This window comes from Orcinus orca, chromosome 19, assembly GCF_937001465.1.
Source record: "Orcinus orca chromosome 19, mOrcOrc1.1, whole genome shotgun sequence".
NCBI lineage: Eukaryota > Metazoa > Chordata > Mammalia > Artiodactyla > Delphinidae > Orcinus > Orcinus orca.
Window position 1 is genome coordinate 11,869,026 of NC_064577.1, and position 20,678 is coordinate 11,889,703.

The following is a 20,678-nucleotide window of genomic DNA, read 5'->3' on the forward strand; positions in this document are numbered from 1 at the left end:
AGGGTCAAACACAGGCCCAGGACTCTCCCTCTTGGCACATTTTGAGGGAGAGCCCCACATCACTGTGACCTGCTTACCCCCAGGAGCCTCTGGGACAGGAAGGCGGCCGATGGTACTGTGGGCACAGTAGGTTGGGGGCCTAGGGACCCCCATGGCCTCGGCTGAGTGGCCCCGGCCCGGGTGGGCCTCGTGTCACAGCCCCAGCACCAACAACTGCCAGGACCTGGGCAAGTCCATCCTGTCGCTGCTGGGGCTCATCATCTGCGTTAACATTGGCATCAATACAGTGACACTGGTCAGGGTGGGGCCGGGTGGGAGGGTGCTGGCAGGATGGCTGGGGGGCAGGCCGGGTGGCGGGGGCCTGCCTGGAGTCACTGTGTCCTCCCCCACCTAGCTCTGGCGCAGACTCCGTGGCTTCTTACACCAAGTGTTTCGAGTTATTTGTGAGAAAGGTAAGTGGAGGATGGGGAGGTTGGGGAATAGGAAAGGCAGAAACCAGGTGTTCTAGCCCTGACCTTAAGCGGGCCCCTTCCTCTCCCGCTCTCCCTGCTCAGACACCGTAACTATGCAGATTCTCTTCCTGCACCCTGCCTCTCCAACCCTGGAGAAGCCAGGCTCCCCACCAGCCTCTCACCTGTCCCTGATCCACAGAAGCTTCTGAGTTATGCTCACCTGCGAAGTACACGCAGCCCCCGAAGCAGAGCACCCCTGCAGTCGGCCTTCGGTGCACCATGGACCCTGTGAAAATGACCGTGTCCCCCCCACCCATTCGCCGCCATCGCCGTCGAGACTCTTCAGCACGCCGCGCCCACCGCCCCGTAGCCTGGGCCCCTGACAACTGACAGCGATGATGAGAAGCCCCCACGTCAGCACACAACAATCTGCTCCCACAACTGGAATTGCCCCAAGGACTGGGAAGGCTTTCAGTCCACCCAGGGGTTCTGGACTCCCCGGGCCCAAGATGCCGTGGAGCCACCTACCCAGACCATCCACTTCCAGCAAACTGCAGAGGGAAGGCCGCTCAAAAGAGAGGCAGTCAGAGCTGGGCCTACAGGCCTACGCGTACCCTGTGAACCCCCGCCCCACAGCCCTCAGGCCCTGAGCCACAAGAACGGTTGGGGGGTGCCCCAAGAAGAACAGGAGCAGTGCTCGCCAGCCCAGCCACCCATCCTGGGCCCGGCCCACGTCGCAGACATCCCCCGGCGCCACTCCTCAGGGCGCGTAGCCTATAATGCCAGAGACGTGAGGCGGCGGCTGCGGGAGCTGACCAGGGAGGTGGAGGCCCTGTCCCACTGTTACCCCCCGGTCTCTGGATCCAGCACGGCTGAGGGGCCGGGAAAGGCCTGGGTATACCATTCCCTGACAGAGAGGTGACTGGAAGAAGAATAAAAAGAAGAGAGGAGGTGGTTTGTGGTGGTGTGGGGGGGTGCCAGGGCCCACACAACACCCAGAAGCCTGGTTGCTAAGGAAATGATCTCCCTGGCAACAGGGCCTAGAGAGCCCTGAGGACCCTCATCAACCTCTTGGCCTCACCAGGCCCTGTCCTCAGCCCTTCCCCAGGCCCTTCTTGGTTCCAAGGCTCCCACCTGCCTCTACTCTGTTCTTTAGTGCCCAGGGAAGCCCCCCAAATCCCATTCCAGATCCCCAGGCAGTACTGGCCTCAGTCTCTCAGAGGTCCGGCTCCTACCACAGCCCTGGTTTAGGCTGTAACTACAGGTGAGGTGTGGTCCCTCTGAAGCCCTGGTTCCTTTGGGGAGGGATGGCTGAGAGTGAGGGTACCCAGGCCCTCACAGTTCCCCAGTCAGAACCCAAAGCTCCTGTATACTCGAGAAGGCTTGGAGCGGAGGATAAAATATTGAGGACACTCTCAAGGGCTGCGTCCACACAGCCCTGTGTGACCTCACTCCTCTGATTAGCACTTCCACGTCACAAATGAGGAGACTGAGGCTCAGAGACGCCAAGTGACTTATTCATGGTCACACGGACACCAAGGATCAACTTCATGGCCTCAGACGCTCCATCCCCCAGCTCCCACAGGTAGATTCCCATTGCTGCTGGCCCATCAGAGTCTCCTCCCACCTTCCTCAGTTTCCCATGTAAACTCATCGGGATATTGCATCCACTGGACAGCAGGGAAACCCAGGCCCTACCTACTTCTAGACACTTGGGATCACACACATGCACACAACCTGGGAACAAGGAGCCAGGTTGAAGGGCCTAGACCTCACCTTCCATACCAGATGGGTTCCTGGAATGTGAGCAGATAGGCCTTCTATGAATCACCCTGCTTCTCTGTTCATTTTCATTTGACTAACGTTATCGATCATTTTAAGCTGATTCCATTAAGTGGGTCTATATTGAGCACCTGCTACGTGTTCGGAGTCTTGATGGAAAATGCCCACTGGCTCTTTCTATTTCTTTCTTTCTTTTTTTTCTTTTTGGCCATGCAGTGTGGTTTGCAGGATCTTAGTTCCCCAACCAGAGATTGAACCGGGGCCCTCATCAATGAAAGCGTGGAGTCCTAATTGCTGGACCTCCCGGGAATTCCCGGTTCCTCTATATCTGTTGAGATGTTCATTGTACAAACAAAATGACTTGAGGTTCCCCAGGTACCACTTTCACAGACCCCAGCAATGAACCCTGTTTATAATAGTAGATTCCTTTTGTCATATCACAATTACATCTATTTTGTGCTTTGTGAATTTCATGTGGTTTTCTCAAGACAGCAGCTAACCGTTTTTCAACTCGGAGGGTTGGCTCAGTGGGAGGGCAGTTGGTTAGGAAGGAGAGAAACCATGGTTGGGGGTGGTCTCTGGCAAAGGTGGCAAACCCTTGCTCTGAAGCGAAGGGGCCAGTGGGCTCAGTGACCACCAACACCTAAGGCTGCAACCCCTGGCCAGGAAGGGGTGGGTACGGTGGGTACTAGAGGGGTTATGACAGGGAAATGGGCAGGACAAGGAGGGGATGGTGCAGTGGGGCGACGCCAGAGGGGACTCTTACTGTCACTCATCCATCTAGTCACCCTCGCTGCTGGCCCCAAGCAGGCGTGGGTGGGGAATAACAACAGGCTACATAAGCTGCTATAACGTCTCGAACAATGAAATGGAGGAAATCCTTTATGCATGATTCAGTCCCTATGAAGACTGTCTCTCATCTGTAGCAACCATGCTTGCAAATCAAGTTAAGCAAGGCCCCGTGGAGACAGAAGGGCAGACTGAACTCTGGGGACTAGGCTCCATGTAGTGGGAGCCGAGGGCAGAGACGGCCACATAAAGGGCCAGCTGAGTGGATGAAAGATTGGCCACCTCGGCATTGTGACTCCCTGCAACGTGCCTCGTTATGACCATGCTCCCTCACCTGTTGGTGGGTGTCCGCAGGTCCTGGCATGACTGCACTGTGGGTCAGGGCCGGTGGCGGGGGGGGCGGCCCGCAGCCCAGGTGGCCCTAGGACCCCCCCACCGTGGAAAACCGGCTCTGGTATGACAACCTGAGGTGCTGCCATCAATACCAAGAAAGTACCCAGAATGCGGAGGACTTCCTGCTCCTGCTGCTGGGCCTTGTCAGCATTGGGATCAGCATGGCAACTATGGTCAGCGATGGTTGGGGACCACCAGTAGGGGTGAAGAGGGCTGAGGGTGGGAACCAGCTGCAGCCTGCACCTCCGTCTGCAGGAACGGTCTTGGCTGGGACGGGGGGTGAGGGTAGAGAGCCTGGCCTTCATTTTCACCCACCCCACCCCACCCCACCCCAGGTATGGCATGGGCTCCAGAATGCCTTAGACAAGACCATCTATTGGATTAATCAGAAAAGTAAGTACGGAAGACAGGTAGGGGTACCCCGCCCCCGCCACTCCCAGGGCCCTAGAAACCCAGGCCCCCAGGTTCCCAACCCTGAACTCTTCTGACAGTTGCCCTGCCCTCACGGACTCTCGCCTCCACCAGATGAAATCTCGCAGGCTTGTGAAAGTTCCCCCAAACATCCTCCAGCCAAGGCCCAAGATGTCCACATCCACTGCACCCTGGAACCTGTGGAAGTGAAGATGGCCCGGCCCGCTTGCTACTCCCTGTCCTCCTACCATCATCTCCGCAACCGTAGCCGCAGCTGCAGCCGCCGCCCCTGCAGCCACCAGCGGAGGCCGAAGAAGCGCAGACAATTCCCCTACAGCTGCTCAGGCTTCCGTAGGCCGCATCGCAGCCACGGGATGTCACAGCTGCGGCCGATGCCCTCCTTTGATCGGGAGGACCCGGACTCCTACCTGGAGGAGGAAGATGACCTTTCCTTCCCACAATCCAAGTACCCGTGGGGGTGCTGGGGAGGGCTCTACCAGCAGATGGGCCTGCCCTCCAACGTGGGCCTCTGGGGCCGCCAGGGTGGGATCCTGGCCAGCCTGCCACCACCCTGTCTCTACCTGTCGCCCGAGCTGCGCCGCATGGCCAAGTGTGTGGAGGCCAAGTCCGAGCTAAGGCTGCAGTCCTTTGGGGCCCCCTGCTCACCATCCCGCATCTGGGGCAACGTGGAGGCTGACCAGTGGACCTCGTCTCCACCACCTCTCCGACGGCTGCCCCCTAACCCCTCGTGGGTCCCTGGGGGGCACAGCACTTACCCCTCAAGGGGCCAGGTGCCGTATGACTCCTGGGATCAGCGGCGGCGTGGTCTGGAGAGCTCTGAGCCTCCATCCGCTCCGGTGCCTCGGGGCTGCCGGCCCGAAGCCTGGCAGCGCAACTCCCCCCTGGCCCACGGACGGAGCCTCCCCAGCTGGGCTCACAGCCAGCCCAACCGCAGCCCGCACCCCTTCACGGGACACTTGAATTACTCCCGGGATCCCCACGCGGTGCAGCGCCGGGCGGCCGAATGGGCTGAGACGCTGCCCGTGCGGCGCCCTCTGGCCACGTCCGCCTCCCTCACGGTGCTGGCCGAGGCCTCGGACCAGCGGGCCCCGGCTCCCAGCTCAGCGCTGCTCCTCCGCCCCTCCCAGCCCCTGCCCGACGTCCAGGCTACCGAGCACCCTCCACCCCCGCCCACCTTCATGCCACTCAGGCGGAACCCGGGGGGCAATGCCAACTACCAGGTGTATGACAGCCTGGAGCTGAAGCAGCAAGTGCAGGAGAGCCAAGCGCGGGCCAACTCGCTGCTACCTTCCACCTCGGCCTCGAGGCCCTCTCTGCACGGGAGCCAGACTGGGAAAATGAACTGACCAGCAGCAAATGGGGGTGGGGGCGGGGGGCGGCAGGGCATGGAGAGAGGAATAAAGAGCGCCAGAGTCCAGGAAACATTGGTGGTCTGTGGCTTGGAAGCACCACTCCTTCTGCCAGCCTGGGTCCCTGCGCTTGGCTTCCTGCAATAAGAAGCCAGTGTCCCCTTCTTGGCCTGAGGGTCCCCTTAGTTTAGTGACCACAGTTCTGCCAGCAGGCCCCTCCTGGTCCTATACCATGCACTAAGTACATCTGCAGCTGCAGACTCCAAACCCCTGGTCTCTGGGCACCTCCTATGTGTCTCCCGGTCCTATACCATGCACTAAGTACATCTGCAGCTGCAGACTCCAAACCCCTGGTCTCTGGGCACCTCCTCTGTGTCTCAGCTCTCCCTGTCCACAGAGAGCCTCATACAAGAAGCTGCTTCCAAACTGGGAGGTTCCACATCTGGGCAGGTCCAGCTCCAGGCCCAGTGAAGGGCATGAAGAAGGCTGAGGCTCTTGACTCCAGCCAGGCCTTCAGCAGGCCTCTGAGGCCGAGGTCTTCCTAGTCTCAAGAGGGGCCAAGAGACGGAATGTGTCATTCGAACAAGTGAGTCAGCGGGCGGTGAGCGAATGAATGACCGCTCGAGGGGAGGTGTGCCGGCCACCGGGCCCTGTTTGACTGTCCAGGCTCAGCTTACCTGACCCTGGTTACCAGGGAATGCCACCCTGGGCCCTCCTTTTCGTCCCCCTCCCTCACTGTGACCTCACCACCTGCCCCATTATGACCCAGTCTGGCTCCCAGTGACTATGTGGAGGCCAGGGGACCCAGGCAGTCCTTGGACCCCCGGCCATGGGTGAGCGAGCCCTCTGCCGAGCCGAGCCATGCTCTGGCACCATCCCCAGGACACGCCAGGAGCTAGGAGACTCAATTCTTCTGATCCCGGTCAGCTTCATCTTGCTCAACGTGGGGATGAACGTGGTGACTATGGTCAGGGCAGGATCTGGGCAGCGGGGTTGGGGGAGCCCTGGGGTCTTGAAGGGGCTGAGGTGGGAGAGCTGCTGGGGTGTGGCCGGACAAGGGTTGGATTTCAGGGCTCGCCCTGCTCCCGGCCTCCCCCCTCCCCTTCTTCCCTCAGCTCTGGAGGCATCTGAAGAGATTCTTGCGGGCACTTTTCAAACGTATTTTCCCCAAAGGTGAGTGGGTGCCAGCGTGGGCTCAGGGGATGTAGGCCTGTCCCCTTTCTTCTATCCCTGCCTTGATTCTCAGCCCCTCAGGAACCCAGGCCCTGACCCATCTCGCCTTTCCCCGCAGACAAGCAAGCCAGCTGTGTAGGCAGCCATCGCATGCGCAGGCGCTGCTCCCTGGATCCCAAGAACCTGTGCTCAAGAGATTCTTCCCGCTTCCGCCATCGCCCAAGCTTCCTGCTCGGGCACCCAAACCACCTTGACTCCTGGATACCAGACACAAAAGATGAGAAGGCTTCTAAGTGCTGCTGGATGCCGCCTCAGTGTGGACGGCCTGGGGCTTCCACGGAGGCTCCACGGGGACTGTGGAAGGAGCGGGTAGTGGGAGCTGGGGAAGCTCCTCCGGTCACAGCCTTAAAGTCCCAAGCCACCTTGTACTCCAGGTAGGAGACATCTTCCAAGCTCCAAAGGATGAGCAAGGTGGACGTGGTTCCACTCCGCCTGCCCCAAGACAGCAAGACTAAGACACCAGACTCTGACCCAGCGCAGGTCCCAGCCCGGGCCCAGACCCGCCCCCAGGTTCAGCCCCCTGCGCATGCTCCTGCCAAGGCCCAGACCTTCTCCTCAGCCCACCCCACTGAGCACACCCACCCCCCAGTCTGAGACCTGCTCCCGAGGCCACGCCCATGAGCACACTTCCGCCCAGGCCCAGGCCTTCTCCCTAGTGCACCCCACTGGGAACACTCCTGCCAAAGCCCAGACCTTCTCCTCCACCCCCCCCACTGAGCACACCCCACCTCAGGCCCAGACTTGCTCCACATTCCACCCCCCTGAGCACACCACCCCCCAGGCCCAGACCCCCTCCCCAGCCCTCATCCCTGAGCACAGCCCTGCCCAGGTCCAGGGCCCTGAGCATACCTCAGCCCATACCCCAGCCCAGGCCCAAGCCCAGGCCCCCTCACATGCCTCAGCCCAGTCCCTGGGCCACACTTCTCTCTGCACCCTGACCCATGCTCATCTGACCTATACCCATGCCAACACTCTGGTCCCTCCCCCAACTTCTGCCCCAGTCCCTCCCCCAACTTCTGCCCCTGCTGCTACTCCTGCCCTAGTCCCTACACCAGCCCCTGTCCCGACCTCTGACACAACCTCTGTCCTAGCGCTGGTCATGGCCCTGACGACCACTCCAGTCCCTTCCACCACCCCTACCCCCATCCTAGATTCTATTCCTTCTACCTTGTCTGCCTTCAGCCAAGGCCTCTCCTCCAGCCGTGTGGTCTACGATGCCCGCAGGGTAAAGCAGAACTTATTCCATGTGTGTCCCCCTCAGAACTCTGGGTATTCCAGAAAGGACTTGGGTACCCTCTCCAGGCCCCAAGAGGGGCATGGTCTGGTGAGCTCTGGTACAGCTGAACACTCAAGCAATGTAATGGGGACAGTGCTAAGCCCTCCACAGGATTCATACTGGGTTACCTGGAGTTGGGGAATATGGAAGGGAAGACCTCAAATGATGCCAAAGACAAATTTGTACAGTCCAAGACCTTCCCTTACTGCAGCTTCCTTCCTTGCAGGTCTGAGAAGAGAAACATGGACACCCAGACTCCAGTCTACCCCACATTCCTGGTGTACTCCAAGGATGCTGCACCTTCTCAACCTTGCTTCCATTCTCGAACCAGTGCCCAGAGCTCACCATGCACCATGCCTCCACCATGCACTCTTTATCTGCCTCTTGTTTCTCCCAGATCATGGGTCCTTCATCAACACAGCAACCACCAGAAGCCCTCCACCTTAATACAAACCCCCACCTTTCCCCCAACCTCCAAGTCTCCTCGGTCTGTCCTCTCTTCCCAGGGCCCCATCCCTCCCCAGTTATCCACTACTTTCCAAACCCCAAGCCAGGCCCAACCCCCTGGACTTCATGAGAGTCTAGGCTTCAACCAAGGCTCTGTCCTCCCAAGGACCCCAGGCCCTTCCAAAGTCTGCAGAGTTTCCAGAAACCCAGGCCTTACCCCAAACCCAGGCCTCCCCCAAGAACCCAGGCCTTGCTCAAGATCCAGGCCTCCACAAGCTTCCAGGCCTTACCCAAGATGCTGGAATTTACAGGGGCTCAGAACATACCCATGACCCTAGCTTACACAGCACTCAGGAATTAATTGAGATCCTGGCCCCCATAAGGGTCCAGCCCTTACTGAAGGCTCTGGCTTATCCAAGAGATCAGGCCTCCATAACAACTCATGCCTTATCCCAAATCCTGGCCTCCACAGGAACCCTCTAGGAACTGACTCTGTCCAAGTTTTGGGCCCACATCAGACCCGAAAGTCATTTATATCTGAGGCAGTTCCTCGAAAGGAGGATGCAGGGCAGCACATACCATGGACTTCTGCCCCACCCAGTCAGAACTCCTGCTCTCCCAAGGCTCAGGTGGCCTACAATGACCTGCTAACCTTCTCAGAGGTACCTGTACTGATTGAGCTGCAATCACCCTCCCAGCGAGCAGGCGGCCAAGACTGGGTGTACCACCACATGGATACAGTTCCTCCAACCTGCCAGAACTATCGCCAGATGTCTACGCCTCCCAAAACCAGCTGGAAGCCCTACTGTCCTGGGTCAGGCACCTGGCTAGGGCATGTGGTCTTTGACGCCCGCCAGAGACAGTTCAGAGCAGGCAGGGGCAAGTGCGAAGCTCTGTCTCCCAGGCGCCTTCACCGAGAGACATCCAACAACTCACCGGAGACCATCAAGGAGTGGGGATATCAGTGTGTGATGAGCAACTTAGAAAAAGAGAGGACAGATATGCATGAGGAATGAAGAGACAAGAGAAGTGTTCTGTGGTTATTTGAGGACATCCACCCCAGCCCCATCCCACAGGGCCTGATGAGGACCTAAACTATCCCTGCTTTCCCTCCATCGCTGTCTAGCTGAATCCGTTATCCCCAAGGCCCTAGAGCTGCATTGTCAATTACAGTAGCCACTAGCCAAATGCGTATTAGAATGTAAATTAGTTAAAATTAAGGAAAATTAATTCTGTTAAAAATTAAGTTAAAAATTCTCTTCCTCAGGGAACAGAATTTCCCTGGCATCCAGTTCTGTTCCCTGGCGGTCCAGTTGTTGGGACTTGGCACTTTCACTGCTGTGGCTGGGGTTCAATCCCTGGTCGGGGAACTCAGACCCCACAAGCTTCACGGCTTGGCCAAAAAAAAAATTCTGTTCCTCAGTGCCACGACCTTCTAAGGGCTCAGTAGGCACATGGAGTTAGTGGCTACTGCACTGGACGGCACAGATTTAGAACATTTGCATCATCATGGAAAATGCTATTGCAGAGCAGTGCTTTAGAGTTTAGAGCAATTTTCCTTTCCCTGTCACCCACCCCCGGCATCCTAAAGCTCCCCCAGAGCCCAGAGAACTTAGCTCTTTTCAGGGTGGCTCAGAAGCCACCCTCTGGGGAGGAGGTAAGATGTGGGGATGGACACCCAATGCCTGATTTCCCCAGACTGTGAGAAAGAGCCCAGGCTTCAGTTTTCCTCATCTGGTCTCTTGGGTCACGACCAGATGTACGGAAACTTGCCTCCCCCGTTCTGGGCTGTGTTTGGGGCTCTTGGTTACTGAGGGAGAAGACCTCTCTTTGTCAGTGACTAGGAAACCTTGTGTTTTAGGCTCCCCAACTTGAGCCCTGGATTCTGAGGGTCCCCTCCTTCATAGGCCTCTCAATTTTTCGAGGTGTCTCCACTTAATTTTCTTGCCCATGGACTTAGGCCTAGTTCACTGTGGAGACAGACCCCTGGGAAAAAGGAATGTTAAAAATCCTGGTCCAGTATGCATTGGTCTAATCTGTGAGCGTGTCTCTGGTGTCCTATCTTTCTGTCCTATTATTCTGGCTCTTAGTTTCATCCTGGACTTAAGCTGTGTCCATGATAGCTCTGGTCGCTGAAAGCCATTTCCTTCCCCTGATAATTTTTCATTGCCCTGCCCTAGCCCAGCTGGAGTTTCCTCTGGACTTGATTTTCAGTCCTGATAACTCTTCTGTATACACACATAAGCTGCGAGATTCCAAAGTGTTTTCCCTGCCACCATTTGTGTGTCTGAGGTGGGCAACACTAATATGTCCCTTCCCTGAGTCAGATGTCCATCCCTGGGTCACTACATGCACACTATCAGTGTGTTCTTGTCTAACGTTACCACCGCCGATTCCAAGGAGATACGTCCCAGCCGGAGAGCCCATTTCCAACACCTCTCTGGCTCAGCTCTGACCTTGGACAAGTCATGTGCAACCTTTCTAGGCTTGCAGTCTCATCTCTAAAATGAAGTTATAATTGCATGCAAGAACCCTTCTAGATTTAAATGACCAGGGCTCCTCTACTCCCAAGTGAGATGTAGAGTCCCCTATTTCTCCGCATGCCCTAGTGTATGTCCGTCATTATTGTTTGCTATTCAGATCCATCCTATTAGGCCTCTGTTCTAACCCCAAGGAGTGTTTGTGCGGTTCACCTGGCCTTGTAAAGACACAGAATAGTTTATCATAAAGACACAGAATAGTTTATCTCCAAAGAAACTACAACTTCCATCAGGCACTACTTCAACGGAACAGGAAAGGATGTGGAGGCGTGGCCCCAACGCCCTGGTAGCTTTGAAGACAAACTACAACTCCCAGGATAGCCGCGAGATCTCTGCAGAGCGAGAGGAGTGACTGAACTCTGACTGGAGGCCGGGCTGGTCCGGAACCACCCCGACAGCCTCCAGAAAGGGGCGTGGTTATAATTTAGGGGCGTGACCTTGCAGGCAGCAGGAAGAAGTTACCTGTTGAATCTTACTATCCATTCTCTTCCCAGCCTTTGTAGCTAACCCTAAGAGGGAAGCCGCAAGCCACTAGCCTCTTCTGAAAAAGAGGTAAGGGGGCGTAGACAAGGGGCAGCGAAGGAGGCTATTGCATTCCTTAGGAGGGGCCAAACAGCTACTTTCTACCTGCTGAGTCAGGTGAACCGTTCCATGGGGGCGGGGACCAGCATATGAGAAAAGGGCAAAGACGGAGGAGGTATTTATTTGTTCTCTTTCAAGACTAAATTTAGGACCCTTCGTCTGCAGACCCATTGGCGGACTGTGTCTTGGGAACCCTCTTGGCCTCTGGAAGAGAAAAGAACGGGGGCCAGTTTTCCGCAGCAAAAGGAACGGCCCGTCTGGGCTTCCTCCCGTCTGTGTATTTCCTAGCCCCCAAACGACAGAGCCCTATGGCTTCCGCGGTCTGGGGGAGTGCTCCCTGGTGGGGCCCACCGCCCCCAGCCCCAGCCCGGCCGCTCACGGACATCGACTTCTGCTCTGGGGCGCAGCTGCAAGAACTAACCCAGCTGATCCAGGAGCTGGGTGTGCAGGCGAGCTGGAGTGAAGGTCCCAAGCCAGGACCAGATCTCCTCCAGGCCAAGGACTTTGTTTTCTCTTTGCTTGGTAAGTAACCCTCCCAGCCTTCGGGAACTTGCAGCTCTCAGCTCCGCCTCACCCCGCCCCGGCTCTGGATCACGCCTTTACGATCCCTTCTCTTTCCTTAGGTCTCGTTCACCGCCGGGACCCTCGCTTTCCTCCTCAGGCAGAGCTCTTGCTGCTTCGTGGCGGGATTCGCGAGGGCTCCCTGGATCTGGGGCCTGCGCCTCTAGGTCCCTACGCTCGGGGACCTCACTACGACGCCGGCTTCACACTCCTGGTGCCCGTGCTTTCGCTAGATGGCACTGGGCAGGAGCTGCAACCGGACGTGGGATCCTGTTACGCATGGCTCTTCCTCCCAGAGCAGGTACGCGGAACCTCGGTCCGGGAGGCATGGCAGGATTGCCTAGGACCCCCAGTCCCAGGAGGACGTGATTCGATCCACCCAGCCCAAAGCAAAGAAACTCCCAAGGATCCGCAAATCTCCGTGGACCAGCTACACGGTGACGTCACTGAGCCTGAGGCACACGAGTCTTTGGAAAACTCACCTAGTAATGTTTCAGTGCCAGAGTTGCCTCAACAAGACGTAACCGATATTGACTTTACCTCACCAATGAAAAAAACGAATGGTGACGTCACCAAAGCAGCCGAAGTTAGCCCAGTGCCACAGCCGTCGGAGGCTCCGGAGGCATGGCCCACATTGTGCCCCGCCCAGGTGGCTGCCTGGTTCTTTGCTTCACTGGCTGCGGTCGCTGAGTCCCTGTTTCCGGTCCCGGGTGCCCCGCGCTTGGTCCACGCAGCCCGCCACGCGGGGGTCACCACCATCCTCGTGGCTACGCCCGGGCCCCCGCGCCGCCTCTTGCTTTTCGACTTGATCCCCGTGGTGTCCGTGGCCGGCTGGCCCCAGGGGGCTCGGAGCCACTCGTGGGCCGGCCCGCTGGCCTCGGAGTCGTCTTCCTTCTACCTGGTGCCCGGCGGCGGCGGCACAGAGCGGCCGGACGCCCCCGGCTGGCAGCTCTGCTTCGCCCGCCAAGAGCTGGCGCTCAAGACGCGCATACCCGTTCCCCTGCTGCAAGCGCACGCGGCGGCCCAGGCGCTGCTGCGCCCGCTGGTGGCCGGGACTAGGGTCGCGGCGCCCTACCTCCTGCGGACGTTGCTCTACTGGGCGTGCGAGCGGCTGCCCGCGCTCTATCTGGCGCGACCCGAGAATGCGGGCGCCTGCTGCCTCGGGCTGCTGGATGAGCTGGGCCGGGTGCTCGAGGCTGGGACGCTGCCCCACTATTTTCTGAGTGGCCAAAAGCTCCGTGCGGGGGACGGCGCCGCTTCGCTGCTCGGGGCGTTGGCCCTGCTTCGCAGGGACCCTGCCCTCGCCCTGCGCGCCGCTGTGGAAGAGGCCAAGGCTGCACGCAAGGGGGGCGGCTTAGCCGGCCTGGGAGGCGGGGCCCATTAAAGACGCTGTTCCTACTAACCTCGAATGTGCTTCTGTTGGCCAGCGGGATGTGGAGGGGACTGCTCTCCCCTCACCTGGGAGACAGGCTGCTGAGCGATTTGGGCCTGAAGAGCCCGTTCTAGAAGGCCTCCTCGCCGGTTCCTCCGCTTCCTCCTACCCTCCTCCCGCCCCATCCCTGGCACAGGTCGTTCCATTCTGGCCTCTCCACTTTCCAAATCTGTGGCCAGCACCCCTCCCACTCCGGTGCAGCGTCTGGCATCCATCTCCCGCCAGTTCTTATGGTCTTTTCTCTTAGGAGTCAATAGGGATGGGGGTAATATATTTGCTGAAAAAACGTGTAAAGGAGAGAGGTATGGAGACCAGGGACTGACAGTTTGTCTCACACAAAAGCAGAGACATTAAGGAGGCCGGATTTCACCCCAGGCTAGACTTCACCACCACCGCTATCTCTTCAGTTATTCCCCCCACCTTCCTCATCCAGTTCTGTCCTCCATCCCGGGCAATAGGGTCCCTTTCTCCATTCTCGGGGCATCCGCCATTCCATCTATCTAAGCCCAACCTCTCCCCCCATCCAGAGTTCCATTCAGTGGAGTCGCCTCCTTGTCCCTCCTCCTCTGAACCCCGAGACATGCGGCCTTGCCTCGGCTCCGCCTGTCTCTAAGACCTTCGCCACTCCCTGCCTCCAAGGAACCCCGGGGTTCCGCCCGCCCAGCTTCACCCCCGCCACTCTTTCCCGGCGTCTCCGCCCCCTGCCCCGCCCCCGGGCCGGCTCTCGGAGGAGAGGGGAGCCGCTGTCGCCGCCGCCGCCTCAGCTTCCCACAGCCGCTACCGCTGACTCCGCTGCCGCCGCTCCGCTTGGCCCAGCCGCCAGGCCCAGTGCTCACTTCGCCAGACCAGGGCGCTCTGCGGAGACACCCTCAATCCTTCCTGGGGTCCGGGACGCCTAGCCGGGCGTGGGGGGAAGCTCCGCTTGCGGGGTACAGGGAGGGAGGAGCCTGGAACCGGAGCCAGCGCCAGCCGACCCCGGATCGACAAGACAGGACAGGTTGAGGGGCGTCGGGGAAGGAAGAGGGGGTGCTATAGGCAGTCCCGGGGAGGACAAGGAAGCCCTGTCGCAGAAAGCTCTGATGCGCTCTGACTTACAGCGGGTCTGTTCACATTTGGGGACCCGTGACAACGTGGGTGCACTCCTCTCTCGGGGGGCTGGTTGGATTGGAGGGCGTGGGATCTAAACAGCACCAGCTGTCCCCGAGGAAATTAGGGGCTGCCAGAAAAAAAAAGCCAAAAACCTATGCTCCTTATTCCGAGGTGACAGAGGACCCTCCAGACAACCACCTGGTGTAACCACTAGGAAGGGCGGATTTGGAGGTGACTTCAAAAGGAGTGGATGGTAACAAGGTGAGGAAGGGGGCTCAGCAGCTGGAACGCTGTGCCACTAGAATTGGGGGTGACTTGGTAAAAAGCGGTATCGTCCAGAGACAGGGTCTGGGAACCTCTTCTTGCTGATTGGCGACAGTCTGGATATTTCAAGGCATAGTTTTTTGGGGATTTCAGTGAAAAAAAGTGGGGGATTCTTCAATTAGAGGGTGGCAAAAGAAAAGACACCAAGGTTGGGTTCTTCCTAGACACTGGCAGCACCCCAGCAGGGGTGGGGTGAGCTAATATCCCCAAAGCTAAGGACCCACACCCTTAAAATTACAAGAGTGGCTTTGGCAGGAGTGCAGGGCCCGGAAATAGGGTGGAAAGGTGCCTGGGGATATTGGAACCACATCCTGGAAAATTTGAGGGTCTTGGCTTTGGGATAGTGTTAGTGGGGGACAGGGACACTGGAGATCAGAGAAGGGGGAGTTTTCTGTGGGGGGCAAAGGTCGAGGGTGGGGTCAACTGAGAGGTACATAGGCTGCTGGGTCTGGCGAAACTAGCACGAGGCCCAAGGGTGGGAGCTGGTGCCTGGGGTGGGGGTTGTCTAGGGCTTATCCTCAGGTCCCGTGGGTGAGGCGGCGAGTCGGACCGGAGAGTCAAGAGCATGTCCTGGTGAGCTAGCGGGCTTCTCCGGGGAGGGGGGGCAGCGCGCTCCGGGAGCCTGCCGGTTTTGGGGTGTCTCCTCCCGGGGCGCCATGGCGGCACTGGCCAGCAGCCTGATCCGGCAGAAGCGGGAGGTCCACGAGCCCGGGGGCAGCCGGCCCGTGTCGACGCAGCGGCGCGTGTGTCCCCGCGGCACCAAGTCCCTTTGCCAGAAGCAGCTCCTCATCCTGCTGTCCAAGGTGCGACTGTGCGGGGGGCGGCCCGCGCGGCCGGACCGCTGCCCGGGTGAGTGGCTGGGGCGGGGTCTCCGGGCCGGGGGTCTCTCTGCCTGGGAGGTTGAGGCCAGGGACTCGGAAGAGCGGGGCCCGACTGACGGGGGCTCCCCAAAAGTGAAAGGGGGTGGGCCTGGACCACAAACTCTCGGCCAGACGATGCCTCAGTTTCCCTTCTCTCTCGCCCATAACCCCGAGTCCCCTTGCTTTCGAGGGCAAGGGGAAGGCTTGAGGGGCTAAGCCTGGTGCCCCGAAGCCTGGCAGCTCCCGCTCGGCCCCCCTCCCAACACAGGAGTCCCCACCCCCACCATCCTCTGCCTACGTGCCGTCTCTCGCGATTCTTTCAATGCCGAGTGGAGGGGCCTGGGGGTTCCGGACGCCTGGGTCACCCCGAGGGTTTCTGCGGCTCCGGCAGCCCCGCCCCCGCCTCGGTTCTCCCGCTCCTCCGAGCCTTGGATCCGTTCCGCCTCGCCGAGCTTGCCTGGCTCGGTACCAATCTCCCCAGCTCTCCCCCGGGTGTCCTTGCAGCTACCTCGCCAGTCCGCCCCTCTGTGCGCCCTCCTCCCGTGACCTGCACTTCAAGAAGAGAGCTGGGCACTCCCCCATGACCGCCTACGCGACTCAGAAATCGGGTCCCACGGGCTCAGGGGACCCTCTGCCGCGAGGAACTCAGACACACTAAACGGCTGGATACCCGCACGGAGACTGGGGGTCGTACCATCTACGAGGGGGTACCGGGAACTCGGCCGCAAGCGCCGGGGGAGGAGAGTTGTGAGGGTTAGCGTGTGGTCCCCGTCCAGGTGCGACAGGCGGGAAGTCCCTCTGGCCTCGCTCCTGTCCTCTCTCAGCTCCCCTAGGGGGAGACCCCCCCACACCCCGCTGGCGTCCTCCTCCCCCCGCCGCCGGCCCTCCGCAGTGGTACGGTCCGCAGCCCACCCTTTGAGTGGGACCCAGTCCCCACGTGAGTCAGCCTGCCTCACCAGCTCCCTGGCCCCCTCCCCCATTTCCTTGGTTTAGTACCGAATATCCCCCATCCCAGGCGGGTTACCTGGCTGAAGGGGAGAGGCTGAGCCTCAGGGAGGGCGGGGACCCCGCGAGCCAGCAGACTGACAGACAGACAGACAGATGGGTCAGTGTCAGACAGGCCGGCGCTGGGCCAAGGCGAGGCCCGCGCGAAGCGAGAGGCAGCCGCAGCAGCAGGTGCTGAGTCAGCGTCAGGCCCAGTCCCACCCCCACTCCTGAGGGGGCGCCCCTACCCTGGGGTCACCTTAATGCCCCCCACATTCGCAAACACACTGCCCCTTCAGCAGCTCTGCCTGTCTCCCTTTGTCCTCTGCGTTTCCATGTATCTCTCCCCTTCCTCTTCCTTCTTCTCCCCTCCCCCCATTCTGGTTGAGCTGTAGAGTAGGAATTAAATACATTTCAATCAATTAAACTGAAAGCTGGTTAGAGGAAGCAGAAGGGACCCACACCCCAGCTTCCTCTGGAGTCAAAGAGAGGTGGGAGAGAGCTTGCTTAGAGGGTCAGGGAGTTGGGGCCCTGGGACCCTCTTCCTTCCCTCCATCCTCCTTTCTTTCTCTCCTCTGATCCCGCCAAGTGTAGCAATGTTTCTGGGAACAGAGATGTCATGTTCCAAGATGAATGTCTCTCTCTCCAGAGCCTCAGCTCAAAGGCATCGTCACCAAACTGTTCTGCCGCCAGGGTTTCTACCTCCAGGCGAATTCCGATGGGAGCATCCAGGGCACCCCAGAGGACACCAGCTCTTTCAGTGAGAGGGGAAGCCAGCTGCTGGGTGGGAAGGGGGAGCATAGGAGATGACAGTCCGATTGTGGCTTCAGGTTCTGTTGTTTTCAGTCTGGCTTTTTTTTTTTTTTTGGTGTTGGGGGTAGGAGTTTATTAATTAATTAATTTATTTTTGCTGTGTTGGGTCTTTGTTTCTGTGCGAGGGCTTTCTCTAGTTGTGTCGAGCGGGGGCCACTCTTCATCGCGGTGCGCGGGCCTCTCACTATCGCGGCCTCTCTTGTTGCGGAGCACAGGCTTCAGACGCACAGGCTCAGTAGTTGTGGCTCACGGGCCTAGTTGCTCCGCGGCATGTGGGATCCTCCCAGACCAGGGCTTGAACCTGTGTCCCCTGCATTAGCAGGCAGATTCTCAACCACTACGCCACCAGGGAAGCCCCAGTCTGGCTTTTTGACCCCGCAAAGGAAGAAGTAGAACTGGGACCAGAATTGAGGGGGGGCTCAGATGGGGATTGGAGGCTTGGGGTACTGATACCCATTCTCTCCACCCCCAGCCCACTTCAACCTGATCCCTGTGGGGCTCCGTGTAGTCACCATCCAGAGTGCCAAGCTGGGTCACTACGTGGCCATGAACGCTGAGGGGCTGCTCTACAGCTCGGTGAGACAAGGGGGCAAAGTGGCCTGGAGTCAGGGGACTCCCCTAGCTACAGCCTTCCCAACTACAGATATTTTGCAGCTCAGGGCTTCCTCTCCCTCCAGCTCTTGCCTGTCCTCACTGCCCGCTCCCAAGCACCTCCTCTAGCGTCCCTCCAATCCCTTCTCCTCGAATAGCCTCTTAAATACCCCCAGGCTCTTTGAATGTCCAACTCTTTCAACCTTTTAGGACCCCTGTGTCTTCTCCAACCTCCTCTAGACCTCATTATTACTCACTTCCCCAGAGTCATTCAGGATGCTGGGGAAGGATTCAGGAACTCCTCCAAGCAGAAATTCCCTCCAGGTGCCCTGGATGGTGAGAGGTTGGGAGTAGAGCAGAGAGAAGTTATCTTCTTATCCCAGGCCCCCAGAAGTCTAGGTCCCGGCCCTCGGGGGGCCACCAGACTCTTCCTCATCCTCCCTTTCTCCCAGTTCCTGCGTGGACTCAGAAGTTGGCTCTCCCAGTCTCAAACGTATGGATTATATCCTGCCTTGTTCTTCCCAGGGCTCCCTTCTGTTCAGTGATGTGTCTTTTTGTCTTTCTGTCTGTGTGTGCCTTTCTGGGTCTTTGTCTCCTCAGCCACATTTCACAGCTGAGTGTCGCTTTAAGGAGTGCGTCTTTGAGAATTACTATGTCCTGTACGCCTCTGCTCTCTATCGCCAGCGTCGTTCTGGCCGGGCCTGGTACCTGGGCCTGGACAAGGAGGGCCGAGTCATGAAGGGAAATCGAGTCAAGAAGACCAAGGCAGCCGCCCACTTTGTGCCCAAGCTCCTGGAGGGTGAGTATGGACCCCCAGGGAAGAGGTGGACCACATGGGACGGTATTGACCTAGACATGGACATTTAGTGACACACAGCTAAGGGCTATAAGTGTTTTAAGAGGACACATGCTATGACAGGTCAAGCCAGGAAGGCTTTGGCCTTTGGAGGTTTGGGAAGCTCTCCTTCTGTGGGTTCCCAGAGGAGGAGTGTAGGGGAAGGGAGCCCTTTCAGAGCTCTCTTGGTGCCTAACTCTCCTTCCTGCTCCTCTCTCTGCCCTTCACAGTGGCTGTGTACCGGGAGCCTTCTCTCCACAGTGTCCCTGAGACCTCCCCTTCCAGTCCCCCTGCCCGCTGCCATGTAGTCCCCAGACTGGAAGCTCCCTGCTCTAGCCACCACCACAGCCTGTCTCCCAGCCCTGCTTCTGGCCCTGCTCTCACCCCTGCTGCCACACTCATGCCCTGAGCAGCCATGTCCCACCAGGTGCTCTACCCTGAGGGAGCCTAGGGGCCGGCCATGACTTCCGGGGCTGCTGAGACCCTTAGATCCTTGGGCCCGGGAAAGGGGTCAGAGAGGGGGATGTCTGAAAATCGTCCTGGCTGATCACTTCTTTCCTTCCACACTTACACCCTCCAAAGCCTTTTCCCGAGATGGTGCGGGGGGGTTCCAAAACTGACAAAACCAGGGCATAAATCTTCCCCACCCCGGGCTCAGCCAGTTCCTGGAGCCCTTTGCCCTTTTCATGGCCACCAAGCCATAGACTTATAGGTCCACTGCAGCTCAGGATTAGTTTCCTTCTTTCGCTACTCCACCTTTTGCCTTGTTCCAGACAGGCTCTGGAACACCAGGCACCCCAGCCAGGGCCATTTCTGCACCCAGGGTCTGTGCTGGAACACAGGCATGCTGCCAGGCTCTGTTCTGGATCCATCAGGCTTCTGTCCTTCACCCAGATGGACCCCTGGTTTCCAATTAGAGAGAGGCTGGATTTGGGCCCTGTCCAGCTGCTGGTCTTGGCCTGAATTGGGCCAGTCTCAGATCACCACAGGTTTAACTTTCTTACCCCAGAGACACCCAATTCTAGAGCGTGGTGTTCTAGACACATACAGAGCCATACTTCCTTCTGAATCTCAGCTCTAGGACATAGACCACGACTCTCAGCCCTTCCCTCTAGGATGGAACTAGAGCCTATATAGGCATGTTATTGCTCTAGAGTAAGAGTTCTAGACCCACGCTTCCACCTTCTCTAGTGATACCTGTTAAGCAGGAGCTCTGGAAAGGACCCAGCTATGATTCACAAAGAACTAAGTCCAGAACTTCTTGTTTTCCCTAGACAATTTTCTAAAAATCTTATTCTTCCTATAGAATGCTAACCTTATTTTTTACATGCAGTTTCTAGCTCCTGCAACTCAGCTGGGGTCCTGCCAGGGAACAGAGGCTGAGGAAGGGCAGAGGAGTTTTGGAAGGAATCCCTGGCTCATAGAAGGGCAGCTAGGATGGGAAAGTGGCCAGAACCATGGCATGACTGGACCTGTGCCTGGGTTGGGGGGACATGAACACTTAGCTACCTCAGCAGGAATTCCTTCCAGGTCCCCTTTAAAGCTGAGGTCTTTAGGGTAATGGGTCTAGAATAAAAAAGACAAATGGGACATAGCTTTGAACCCCCTCAAATGAGGAGACACCAATTCAGCAATAAGTCCCACCCTTCTCCCCTACAGGTCAGGCCAAGGACGGTGAGGGCCTCTTGGTCTCTAGACCTCATACACCCCTCCAGCTTCTAACTGAATAGAACTTGCTTTACCTCAGCTGGGTGTTAGGTACCCAAAAAGGCTCTGCTCCCAGGGACCAGTCTCCACTCCATGCTTTCTCAATTAAAGACGATTTATACAATTGAAGTGTTGTCTGCCATCTGTGGGTAGCAGGCTTTGGCAGTCGCTCGGGGAGGGATCAAGTCCCAGGGGCGGGGCGGGTAG

The 20,678-nt window shown here is 58.3% G+C and overlaps 5 protein-coding genes across 7 annotated transcripts; all 5 read left to right on the top strand.

The window, feature by feature from the left end:
• The first annotated feature begins 151 nt into the window (after nt 1-151).
• Nucleotides 152-3,468, top strand: SPEM1 (spermatid maturation 1). Its single transcript, XM_033422610.2, is given in 6 exon segments — nt 152-301; nt 395-452; nt 652-838; nt 840-1,031; nt 1,033-1,070; nt 1,073-3,468. Coding segments are annotated over 6 exon segments (927 nt in total). The 3' UTR covers nt 1,375-3,468.
• SPEM2 (SPEM family member 2) lies at nt 3,346-5,488 on the top strand. Its single transcript, XM_033422609.2, has 4 exons — nt 3,346-3,363; nt 3,449-3,589; nt 3,752-3,809; nt 3,942-5,488. The coding sequence occupies exons 1-4, from the start codon at nt 3,346-3,348 to the stop codon at nt 5,192-5,194; spliced, it is 1,470 nt and encodes a 489-aa protein (XP_033278500.2). The 3' UTR covers nt 5,195-5,488.
• A 1,344-nt stretch (nt 5,489-6,832) lies between these two features.
• SPEM3 (SPEM family member 3) lies at nt 6,833-9,142 on the top strand. Its single transcript, XM_049701950.1, is given in 3 exon segments — nt 6,833-6,910; nt 7,020-7,776; nt 7,779-9,142. Coding segments are annotated over 3 exon segments (1,542 nt in total). The 3' UTR covers nt 8,486-9,142.
• Nucleotides 9,143-11,106: 1,964 nt separating this feature from the next.
• On the top strand, nt 11,107-13,238 carry TMEM102 (transmembrane protein 102). Of its 2 annotated transcripts, none has more exons than XM_033422998.2 (3): nt 11,107-11,245; nt 11,441-11,797; nt 11,899-13,238. In XM_033422998.2, exons 2-3 carry the CDS (start codon nt 11,584-11,586, stop codon nt 13,218-13,220), a joined length of 1,536 nt encoding a protein of 511 aa, XP_033278889.2. In that variant the 5' UTR covers nt 11,107-11,245; nt 11,441-11,583; the 3' UTR covers nt 13,221-13,238. The 2 variants fall into 2 exon arrangements, with proteins under 2 accessions (XP_033278889.2, XP_004266967.2); XM_004266919.3 differs by having other exon boundaries at nt 11,117-11,245; nt 11,414-11,797.
• Nucleotides 13,239-13,257: 19 nt separating this feature from the next.
• Nucleotides 13,258-20,595, top strand: FGF11 (fibroblast growth factor 11). Of its 2 annotated transcripts, none has more exons than XM_004267220.3 (6): nt 13,258-14,618; nt 15,191-15,530; nt 17,175-17,285; nt 17,811-17,914; nt 18,530-18,728; nt 18,995-20,595. In XM_004267220.3, exons 2-6 carry the CDS (start codon nt 15,338-15,340, stop codon nt 19,171-19,173), a joined length of 786 nt encoding a protein of 261 aa, XP_004267268.1. In that variant the 5' UTR covers nt 13,258-14,618; nt 15,191-15,337; the 3' UTR covers nt 19,174-20,595. The 2 variants fall into 2 exon arrangements, with proteins under 2 accessions (XP_004267268.1, XP_033278891.1); XM_033423000.2 differs by having other exon boundaries at nt 18,614-18,728.
• Nucleotides 20,596-20,678: the final 83 nt, after the last annotated feature.